At 38.9% G+C, this 12,464-nt stretch overlaps 2 protein-coding genes across 2 annotated transcripts in view; one reads left to right on the top strand and one right to left on the bottom strand.

The window, feature by feature from the left end:
* The window catches only part of LOC118805159, a 1,027,118-nt gene that overhangs the window by 90,790 nt on the left and 923,864 nt on the right, over positions 1–12,464 (bottom strand). The gene's annotated exons all lie outside the window — the stretch shown is intronic.
* LOC118806238 (olfactory receptor 6N2-like) lies at positions 4,237–5,190 on the top strand. The gene has a single exon (XM_036567712.1). The coding sequence runs from the start codon at positions 4,252–4,254 to the stop codon at positions 5,188–5,190; it is 939 nt and encodes a 312-aa protein (XP_036423605.1). The 5' UTR covers positions 4,237–4,251.

Raw genomic sequence — 12,464 nt, 5'->3', positions numbered from 1 at the left:
CCTTTTTTTTTTTTTTTGCTTGTTTTAATATGTTGAGTATAAAGACACTGTTATTTGTTACAAAGGGTACAATTTACTTTGTCATGGAGTTTTAGGAACGTGCTAGATTTCAGATCCAACTAAGCAAGTAGGACAAACTTATCAGAGGAACAAATGTATGGTTAATTAAGACTTAACCCCTTCAAAATGCCTAATGTTTTATTAAACACCTAAAGTCCCTGTAGTTACTGAATAATGAGCCTTAGTATGTAATTATTCCAGGATTTTAAGGGGTTAACGGTTACAGCTACATAACACAAATTTTTGCTTTTATACAACCACATTATTTGGGCACTTGTTGTGAGGCAGAAGACCTACTCATTCATCACTACCAATTTTGAAGATTAGTGGTATGCATATAGGTATAAAAATCAAACATAAATCATTAATCATATAGAAAGGACTAAACAGTAAACCTTAATTAATTTGAGGTCCCAAATAAACAACAAAATTCTGAAAAAGATCATCTGTCAAGGTCCACAAATGCAAATGTCATTATAAAAGGAAGCATTTATAGGTGTCAATCAAAACAATGAAAAATATTCCACATGACAGAAAGGTATTTTTGATTCATATTAGGTATATTTTGGGAAAAGTTAGGTTAGGAATTAGTTCTGGAGGAAATGCAAGAACATTTCAAAATTTGAGTCTAGTTGTTGTAGGGTTTTATGTGTTGGCCTACCATTAGAACCTCAAGAACATAAACTAGCATTAAGGGTTTTGGTTCCTAATATTAACCGAAATATAAAATCTCTTATGATTGCCTTCAATGATCTCTGTAGACATTGTTCCGGCAAATTGTTCTGTCAACTGAATGAGAATTTTCATTAAATAAACTCAGACACAGAGTCTTTAATAACTGTGGCCCTTATTTGTCAAAACTGCATAGAAATGAGCAATCATTGTATAAGTATATGGACACATGGCCTCATATCCATATGTGCTTATTGAACACATCATTCTAAAATTATAGCCATTAAAATGGAGTTAGTCTTCCACAACAAATTTGACAAATAATTTCTTTGTATGTGCATGGGGGCATTGTCAATGCTGAAACAGGAAGTGGCATCCTCTGAACTGTTCCAGAAAGCTGGAATTTATGTCTACAAACACATGTTTGCTGAAACACAAAACAATGTGAGCAGGGATAAAATTAAGGCCATGTTTGACATGGAAAGAACAATTCATCAATTCATGCAGCACTGTAGTGCTTGTCCACAAACCAGATGGGACTGTTTGGTTCTTTGTGACTACAGAACATTTCAAGTCTCATGTGTAGTAATTAAAAAAGGTGGCTTTGGTCTAAGCAACAATAATACTTATTGCACCCATTAGAGAGATCTTTGCACCTATCTCCAGCAAATTACAAGATCAAGATGCAATTGTCGGACATGTTAGACAGAAAGATTTGGTGCTTATTGGTTTCTGTGACTACAGAAAAGTGAATCAGTTTGATGGATTGGTTAAGCACTGCTCACTTTTATTCTATACTGTATTTCACTAAGAGTTACTAGCAGATTCCATTTATTTTATACTGAGAGAAAACAGCTTTCTTTACACCAATTTGTGACCCTTCTTTCTGGCTGCTCACATCATGAACAGAATTCTACACCGTGAATTACTGCTGCCTGTTACATATGCAGCATTTGAGTACTGTCCTAAAGTCCTCGGGATATAACAGGACTCAGTGCTAATCCAAAGAATTGTGAAACTGAATGGTGGCAGGTATGGCATCTAAGCTTCCTGGACTTCCATTTTATTCATGAGAACCTGCTACCCAAATTGATAGGACTGCTGCAATTGCAGCCTGCCCCAGGCCCAAGACCACATCAGAAGGGAGACAGTTCCTGGAGATGGCTGGCTATTATTGTAGATTCGACTACTCACCAGCTCACTTATTGATCTCACTTAAAGGAGAGTGTCAAAACAGGCCAAAAGGCTTTTTAACATGTTAAAATGGTTCTACAGCACATATGGCAGACTTCAGATCTCAGTGGGAGAGGTTTGCTGCCTGCCAGATGGCTGCTTGACCTGTTTCAGGGTATGCAGCAGTGGAGGCTTTGTCTAGTGTTGGCTGTGTAATGGAGAGGCGGTCTCAAAGAACCATTAATTAAGGGTAATTAGGTATGCCCTGCACCTGTGTATGGTCTAGGATAGTAGGTGTTTTTTTCTTTCTCAGTAGGCTGTCAGATACCTGAGAGATAGGATACCTCAAACACAGAGCCAGAGCTAGAAAGAAAGAAAGAAAACCAAGAGATAAGCAAATACAAATATGATGGTTTATAATAATAATAATAATAATAATAATAATAATAATTAGTTCTACAGAGGTTATGCGTGGCTGTAATCAATGCATAAACCATTGATGCTACACCAATTAGAAAGAAGTCCTTGCAGCCAACAATGTAATAAACAAGGAGATGAAGGTGCATTTGTGCCTTAGAGAGGGCAGGTTTTGTGTCGAATACTGCAAATTGAATTCAATACTTTTGCAAAGTCTGTTCGTAGAGCTGAAGAGATGCACACTGACAAAAGCTGAAATGTTTTTTCACCCTGCACTTTGCGATCAGCTATTGGTAGATGTAGGTTGATCCACTAAGTTGCCAAAAGACCACCTCTGCCATGTCCCTTACACTGTTTGAGTCCCAAAGTATGCATTTTGGACTTTTCAATGCCCCCAAAAATTCCAGCACTCCAATGCAAATTGCCTGAATGGTAATACTAGATTTTCCAGATGACATCAGGACTCACTTGACTATCCATTTGCAACTTCTTCAAATGTCTTCCAGGATTTCTGTGTTCATCTTCAACACAACATTATCATTGCACCCACAAAGATTCTGCTCTCTGCTCATTCAGATGCTGTATTTCAGAAATACTTAACTAAATGCAATTAGTGTTTAACTACATACTATGTCTGAAATCTTCATCACACAGCCATAACACACTGATCTTGACACTCCTCCCACTAACTATGAGATTCCAGCCTTAGCCCTCTGATAGCAACATGAAACTTGAGTGACAGCTTCAATGTTGTCCAAAGTCTGTTCCCTTACTTTCCCTTCTGACTGTACCCATCTCATTTTCTCCTTCCTGGTCTTGGTCAGGTTCTGTGGTCAAAAGAAACAAATTGGCCTTATTCCCTGTCTTTAATAGATTCCCCATCCACTCACATCATCAATGTCTTTATCTACTGAAAGGTGAACGTGTCTCCCAAACACTACTTAAAAGCAGGCCAGTGCTACTGGACGGTGTATTATTATCAGCATGTGCCAGTTCCAGTAGCCACACTGCAGGATTGAGTCAAATGTCACTGTTACATATTGGGTAGTTATAGAGGCGTGGCATGTGCTCAGACTCATCATCCACAGTGGAATTCCAGTAAGAGACTGGACACAGAGACAGGGAATTCAGTTCTTTATATTAGCCAGCCGGGCATGGAATGTACACAGTTACAGCTACACACCATGTACTGAGGACCCCAGAGCTGACCTTTACATGCCTGAGGGTGCCACCTTCCAGAGAGTAAAATCATGCATATTATTAAGGGGATTTTTAACATGCATAATCAATCAAAGACATTCTTTTCCATTTCACTTATCAAGAACAGAGCATGACAGCTGTGTAATAGGTGGGACCCAAGCCTTATTAGTGAAAGCTTTATTCTGATTTCCAAACCAACCTTACATGGATTTGTTGACCCTGAACTAGTGGTGCTTTCGTGACGGGCATGAGAGACCTTAGTTCGGCATCCAGCCTGCTTATGTAGATTTTGTCCAAAAGATTGTAAAATAAACAGCATCCATTTGTTTCACATGAAAGCAACAACAAGAGACTATTTTTATTTTTTTTTTATTATTATTATTATTCATAATTATGATGATGATGATAATAATAATAATAATAATGTAAATTCCCTCTAGTTTATAATTTAATTCAATAGAGATTTGCAGTTCATTAACCCTGTTTTTCTAACTGTGATGAAATAAAGGAGGGCTGGACTACGAACTGTCAGTCAGTAAACCACTAGACAATATCTTACTAAATGTAAGTGTTTGAAAAATGTATAAATGCACACACATTTGTATCCCCACCATAGGATCGCTGTATTTTCACAGTGCATTAAGATATGATAAGTTACTGTGACCAGAAGCAGATCATACAGACAAATCTAAAGTTCTTGGACATTGACTGGTTTCTTTAGGGGAACTCATGGATTATTCTACTAATGTAACATATTTATTTTTGGAGGGGCATGTTGAACTGCATAAGTACAGATATTTTTATTTTACAATTACTTTAACTGTCTATTTTTTGATTATTTGCTTTAATGCTGTTGTCATTTCTGTCATTTACACAAACAAACATCTCCATGAGCCGATGTACATATTCATTGCTGCTTTACTTTTTAATTCTCTTTTTGGAACAACTGCACTTTATCCTAAACTGCTGAGTGATTTTCTGTCTGAAAGACAAATGATCTCTTACCAAGCATGTCTGTTTCAGGCTTTTTGCATTTATACATATGCTGTGTCAGAGTTCACACTGTTATCAGCTATGGCCTATGACAGATATGTGTCCATATGTAAACCATTACAATATGCAACCCTTGTAAAAATTTCCACTGTCAAAAAGGTCTTATTTTTCTGTTGGTTTTGGCCTTCCTGTGAAACTGCTGTGGCAATAATACTGACATACCGACTTCAACTGTGTAAATTCAAATTAGACAGAATATACTGTAATAATTATTCAGTTGTTAAATTGAGTTGTGGAGACACATCTGCGAACAATTTATATGGACTGTTTGGTTTAACTGTTATTGTATTTCCACCAGTGATCTTCATAATCTACTCCTATGTTAGAATACTTGATGTCTGTTTAAGAAATTCAAAGGACTTCAGAAGAAAAGCTCTACAGACCTGCTTTCCACACCTTTTCATTGTCATTAGTTTTACTGTGACCTCCTGTTTTGAAATTATTAACCTCAGATTAGAAGCAAATGTACCTCACATCTTTGCCATGATAGTATCTGTTGAAAATCTGGTCATTCCTCCTTTAATCAATCCTATTATGTATGGTCTGAAACTGCAGGAGATTTTGAATAGGATCAAGAGAATGATTTGGAAAAGGAAGACAAATGCAGCTCTTTAGATCTTATCTTTAAACCCCTTGGATGCTTTTTATTCCTTATGCACTGAGAATTAAAAATCTGCTTGTATAATTTCTTTGCTTTAATTTCTTTGCTTTAAATTATGACAAAAATACATCATGATGAACTCATCATCATCATCGTTAACCGCTTAGTCCAGATAGGGTCGCGGTATTATGATGAACTTTCTTTTTTAAATATATGTAGCTTCAGTACTCAGATTCATATTTATGAAATTGTCTTGATTGGTATAAAGAGCAGGTTTTGCCTGAAGAATTATTTAAAACTATTGTCAAACTCTTGTTAAAAGCACAGATGGAAACTCTGGTCTAAACATGGTTTAAACACTCTATAAATCTGAATCATGATGAGATGAGTGCCTTTGGCTGTATTCCAAAGCTAGTACTGTCACTAATATTGTTAGAAATATTTACATGATATTGTTTTGCTCTAAATAAACTTGACTGAAATTGAATATGTAAGTTAACTCACAAAATGAAATGAAACTGCTGATTTGTAGAAAAACATTTTGAAATGTATAATCTTTCTTGTTATACATGAAATAGACAGTTGTGCCTCACACCATTTGAATTCAATAATCTATTGAGAAAGTCAGGTGGTGTCAGTAGAAAAATAAATCCAGTGAACTTTAAATAAAGGTCATATTGGATCAAACATTTGTAATATTGGATCATTTTCAATAAATAAATGACCAAATCTAATCTCTTTGTCTCATTTGTTTAATTTGGTTTTCTCTATCTACTATTAGGACTTGAGTGAAAATCTGATGAAGTTTTAGGTCAAATTTGTGTAGAAATATAGAAAATTCTAAAGGGTTTACAAACTTTCAAGCAGCACTGTACATACTCCTACATGTATACATGCTGAGTCTCAATGATAGGATTCAGCTTTGACAATTTTTTGGGTAGTCAACCTATAATTGGTGCCTCTGGTTTTATTTCAGAGGGCCATGATCACATCTCTCAGTAGGCCAAACAGAGGCTCCACAATTAGTTTTAAACTGTAGTGTGATGTAGTGAACTGTAATAGAGTAAGACTATCATCTTCCTCTGGATCAATGAGGAGAGCTCTACACATAATGTACTGTTGTATTATAGTGCAGTTCTTACTGTGGACTAGTTCTTCAGAAATGCTCTCACTCTGAGACCTATTATGAAATGAGTACTAAAATATAAATATGTAAAAACAGAAAGCTTTCTCTCAGTTGTTGGTGGAGGAATGAGTCCAAGTAAAAACAGTCTGTGAAAGTTGTGGTGGCATCCATAGTGATACCAGGGACAAAACTGAAAAACAAAAGAAAACCAAAATGACTAGAAAAACTGGAAACTGAGGTAAATTAACAAAATGCAGAGATTACAAGAACAAAAACAAACAGGGGGAAAAACAGAAACTAATCCTGAAACGAAGATCAACAAACAAGTACAAAGAACTAAGCTAACGCCATGTGCGACTCCCACGCTGCCCACCAGAGGTCATTGTCTCCTGAACGCTAACCGTCACTCTCACACTCCTGTTCTCAATCTCCATTCATCAACTCCCCTATAAACACTCTCACTCTCTTGCTGCTCTTTGCGAAGCATTGGATTGGATTTCTCTGCCTTGGCTCTGGTGTATGTGTTTTTGGCCACTGCTCTGCCCTGACTCTGCTTTTGGACTGTGTTTTGTACTGTTGTCCCTGTCAAAATAAAGCCTGCTAATGGATCCTACTAACACCCCATCCCTGCATTGTTACAGTTAAAGAAGAGGGTAGATTTACACAGACATAGAACAAAGAACAGCTAAGCATGATCATAAAGAGGAGGAGTTACAAAGACCTACCAGGTGAGGGGCGTAACATGAAGGCAGGGCATGCAGGAACAGGAGAACCAAAACACAGGCCCATGACAGGGAATCCAGAATGGAAGGAGGATACAAAAAGGGAACAAAGGGTGGAAAAGGAAAATAATGAAACAGGAGTGCATAGCTAAGAGAAAAATGGGGAAGCAGGACAGGACAGGAATATTACAGTGATATGCGTATGTATTTATCAAGTCAGTCACTGTCACAACCATGGATCATTATCACAAAGATGGATCAGTAATTTCTTTCACTAGGGTTTCTTCAAAATATTTGCCGATTGCCTCGTTGGTTTGAAAGTGTGTCTTGTTTACATAGTTGAGATTATGAACCTGCTTGTTATCCACTGTTTTATATGTGCCTTACTGTGTTCTGACCTGCATATTTTTTGACCATTGACCATTTGTAAATCATGCATTCTGTTTGCCTGCTGTTTTGGCTCTGCATTTTTCCTGATCTTGTCATATTAAAATGATCCTGCATTGCATCCAGCGCCAATAGAAATACTTACTGAATAACTGTTCCTGACACTAATGTGTCAAAGTTTCTGACTGTCGGTGGAAGATGGTTCCCTTCAGTCTGTGAGGAGATGCCTCACTAACACTATATGCTGAGATGTTGCAGAGAGGCTCTGGATCTGGGTATTGCATTGCATAGTCCTTCAGAACTAATACACAATGATGCTACCTGTATGCACCTAAGAGCTGTTGTGTACTTGTCAGATGTCTGCCTCATGCGTCCTGCATTTGTTTGAAGCATTGGTAGTGCACGTCCTCCAAAATTAATGTGTCCATGAGATGCAATGCCTGCATAAATGGTCGGGACGATATGTGACAGTACCACACTGAACAAAACACGAACAATAGTGACCAATGCGTAAACATTTGAAGAGAGGCTGATAGAGCTTATCTGCCACTACCCTCATGACCATGCTATGCCACTCCATGGGGATAAATATGCTTCCAAGATCCGCTGGTGTGAAATCGCTGACACTTTACCAGCCGACACTGAAACTTGCAAACATAAATGGAAACAAGTTGCAGTGGCAATGGAGTGGCAGGAGTTTATCAGATTTATTGGATTATCCAACTAACTAGAGAGCAGGGCTTTGAAATGTCTAGACAGACAATGAGTGAGTATGTGAACAGTGCTGTTTGTGTAGCTGAAGCGTGCACATATATGCATCATTAAAAAAAAGAGTATACCGTGGCCTTAATGACCAAATGAGGTCCACACTAATTATTTTCAAATTAACCTCAACTGATAAGAGGACAAATGCTTTTGTGACCAATAGGGGACACTAAGAGTATTCTGGAATACACTGGGTGAATTATTGGCTAATTTCCTCTCTGTATTGCAGACTTTCATAAATGAATTACTATGAGACATGCTTTATCACTGAGTACTAAACTATATAGATGACATTTTGATTTATTTACAGTCTTTAAAGGAACACCAAAAACAAGTCCTGTTGGAATATAAGCTCTACGCGACTTAAAAATGTGAATTTTAGGGTGTTTTTTTTACACTTAGGCCGTTTCAGTGTCTGAAGTGGGCTCAGACTGGTGAGTCATGATTTTCTGTGCATGTGTGAACATGCCAAATGAACTCAGACCTCTCTAAACACTAAAAGACCCGGAGGCTCACTGTACACAGAACCCCTACCCACTCCACAAAGGCCATAGTCACATCTAAGCATTGATTTTCATTACAGATCTGCCTAATTCAGAGATGCACTCATATTTTGGTAGCTATAGACAGGTTTTCTAAAGCATAGAGATCCTAATGAGGAAACTACTGAAGGTGATGGAAGCTACAGAAGCACTGTTACATCATGTTTTCCGGTAATACAGTACACTTGAAGACATCTCATTTTTTATCAGGGGCGGAGAACACCAAAAACTCTGTCATTAGCTCATCCACAGGTATGACCCCAGTATGGTTAGTTTTTCAGCCTTCATTGTTCCCATGGGCAGGAGAATCAGCCACAGTACCAGTAAAGGAATACTGGATGACACTGGGAAGAGGCACATGTTAGTCTGAACACATTGTTTACTAGACAGAGAATACAGGCTAATGGCCATCAATGTACAGTGTCCCCATTTCGCCCCCGGACAGATGGTATGGCTGTCTACTCGAGATCTGAATTTGAAATTTCAATGCTGAAAGCTAAGCCCAAAGTGCATGTGCCTATTTTGGATCACCAGACTGGTAATATCAGTATCCTACAGGATAGAATTTGCCTCTTCCCAGGTACGGTGGATGTGGCAGCACCCCCTCCTCCACTACAGTGTATGTACTTTTATGGACTTCTGGCATCACAGTGGATGCTTATTCTATCTGCTGGATTGGGAAGGGTATGCCCAGAGGAGTGATTATAGGTGCGAGCTGATAATCCAGGCTGTCCCACTCCCAGGCTGAGGGACCAGCTGTGGTACAGGGAGTCTAGGCCGACAGGTGCTGCCTGTCTGAGGGGGGTTCGGTCACATCTACAGCCACCAATTTCCTTCCAAATCAAATCAAATCAAATTTATTTGTATAGCGCTTTTTACAACTGATGTTGTCACAAAGCAGCTTCACAGAAATCCGTTTAGAACAAAGTTTCAACATGAAATGTAAATCCTCCAGGTGAGCAAGCCAGGGGCGACAGTGGCAAGGAAAAACTCCCTCAGTTGAGGAAGAAACCTTGGGAGGAACCAAGGCTCACATGGGGGGACCCATCCTCCTCTGGTCAAACTACGTACAAAATTATTATTCTACTAATATTAATAGTAATAGTAGTAATAGTTAGGAGACTTCAGTGTAGAGTGGGCAGCCAGTCCAAGGCAGGTGGCGGTGACTGGGTTGTGGGTAACTGGTTTGAAGCGGGTAGCCGGAGAGCTCTACAAACAATCATCCAGCAGTGTCCGGCCGGACAGGTGAGCAGTCGTTTTCTCGGAAGAAAGGTAGGGAAATGGAGTTAGTTTAGTTCTGTATGGGTGTATGTATAGTAGTATGTAAAACATTTCCAGAGTGTGGCTAACGACTCCGGCAGATCTGACTATAACAGCTTAACTAAAAGGAGAGAACCAAAAGGGCACACAGACACGGGAGCACCCTGAGACAATCTGGCATTCCTCCGCTCCACCGTCCACAAACCTGAGTGATCGCGTGCGAGCGGCGGGACGACAGCACCAGCGTCTCAGTTTACTATAATTCCCTGCGTCCATGGACCCCTGGATCTGCTGCCTTTATCCAAGGGGAAACATTAGCTACCAAAAGCTAAACTAAACAAATGAGTTTTCAGCCTAGATTTGAATATTGCGACTGAGTCTGAGTCCCGAACATTTTCTGGAAGATCATTCCAGAGTTTGGGGGCTTTATAAGAAAAGGCTCTTCCCCCAGATGAAACCTTCTGAATTCTGGGAACTATTAAAAAGCCAGCACTCTGTGATCTGAGTAATCGTGGTGGCTCGTAAAGGGAAATAAGGTCTTGCAGGTACTCAGGAGCCCATGTAGGGCTTTATACGTCAATAAAAGAATTTTGTAATCGATACGGAATTTAACAGGCAGCCAATGGAGTGATGATAGAACTGGACTGATATGATCAAATTTTCTAGTTTTAGTGAGAACCCTGGCTGCAGCATTTTGAACTAGTTGAAGTTTACTTAAATTCCTGCTGGTGCATCTTGACAGTAATGCGTTACAGTAATCTAGCCTTGAGGTAATAAAGGCATGTACTAATGTTTCTGCATCGTGCAGCGATAAGGCATTTCTTATTCTGGCGATATTGCGAAGATGTACAAAAGCTGTCCTAGTGATGCTGCCTATGTGTTGATCAAATGATAAATCTGGATCGAGTATTACACCAAGGTTTTTTGCTGCTGAACCAGGTATAACTGGAAAGTCAGCAAGATTTAAAGTTAAATCTGATAATTTATTTCTTGTCACTTTTGGACCCAGAAGGAGAACCTCTGTTTTGTTACTGTTTAGGAGGAGGAAGTTACGCGACATCCAACCCTTCACATCTTTTACACAGTCCTCTATTTTCTTTAACCTGTATTTGTCATCAGGCTTGGCTGATATGTACAGTTGCGTATCGTCTGCGTAACAGTGAAAGTTAATGCCATGGCTACTTATAACTGTGCCTAACGGTAACATGTATAATGTAAATAATAATGGTCCTAAAATAGAGCCTTGCGGAATTCCAGATCTTACTTGTGAATAATTGGAAGATAAGTCATTTACCTTTACGAACTGATAACGTTCCGTTAAGTAAGAGTTGAACCACGATAGGGCGGTCCCTGTGATTCCAACCATGTTTTCTAACCTTTCAAGGAGAATATTGTGGTCTATCGTATCGAAAGCTGCGCTGAGGTCAAGTAGCACTAACAGGGATACGTAGCCTTGATCAGAGGCAAGAAGAAGATCATTTGTTATCTTAACTAGAGCTGTCTCAGTGCTGTGATGTGGCCTGAATCCAGATTGGAATTTCTCAAATATGTGGTTCTTATGTAGATATGAACTAAGTTGCTGGGCTACAGCTTTTTCTAAGATCTTAGATATAAATGGCAGGTTAGATATAGGCCTGTAATTAGACAATATGCTAGCATCAAGGTTTGGTTTCTTGATCAGGGGCTTAATAACTGCTAGTTTAAAAGCTCTGGGTACATGGCCCAGGCTAAGGGACGAGTTTACTATAGTTAAAAGAGGATTAATGATAACTGGTAGTACTTCTTTGAGTAATTTTGAGGGGATTGCATCAAGTGTGCAGGTTGTACAATTTGCAGAGGAGATAATCTTCTCTAGTTCTAGCTGTGGGAGTGGGTAGAAATTTTCAAGCCTTTCTTCTGCAGCTATGTTATGTTTTATATCAGCCATGTCAGATGACAGCCAAGTTGGATTTAATACTGTGGGTTGAATTTGTTGTCTAATATTTTCGATTTTATTATTAAAAAAGTCCATAAAAACTTCACTGGTGAGGGTCGCCGGAATTTGTGGTTCAGTACCTGCCTGATTTTTTATAATTCTAGAGATCACACTAAACAGTACTCTAGGATTATTTTTATTGTTCTCGATCAGCGAGGCCAGATATGCTGAGCGAGCTTTAGTGAGAGCATTTCTATACTCTATAAGGCTGTCCTTCCAGGCCAAGTGGAACACTTCCAGCTTGGTTGATCGCCATTTCCATACCTACAGAGATCTCTATCATCAGTTTTAGGTTGAAATCATATCTGATAATGAATATAATTTGATACCATTCTGTAATGTACATAAACTCTCACAGATTGCAAAGTCCTGTTTGATTATGCCCCTGCAATTCCGAGTGATCCTCTGTCTGTTTTTTCTTTTTATGACCCCGGGCATTCTGAGCTGGTTTTTGTCTTTTGGGTTGCCTTTCTGAACTGTTTGTCTGATCAATTCTGAGAATGGGTGGGTT

This window comes from Colossoma macropomum, unplaced genomic scaffold (assembly GCF_904425465.1).
Source record: "Colossoma macropomum unplaced genomic scaffold, Colossoma_macropomum, whole genome shotgun sequence".
Classification (NCBI taxonomy): domain Eukaryota; kingdom Metazoa; phylum Chordata; class Actinopteri; order Characiformes; family Serrasalmidae; genus Colossoma; species Colossoma macropomum.
The sequence above is the reverse complement of the archived record's forward strand: the minus strand, read 5'-3'. Positions and strand labels throughout refer to the sequence as shown.

Bases quoted from the DNA above. Each gene is read 5' to 3' on its own strand.
- LOC118806238 (XM_036567712.1), top strand. From the start codon at position 4,252: ATGGATTATTCTACTAATGTAACATATTTATTTTTGGAGGGGCATGTT.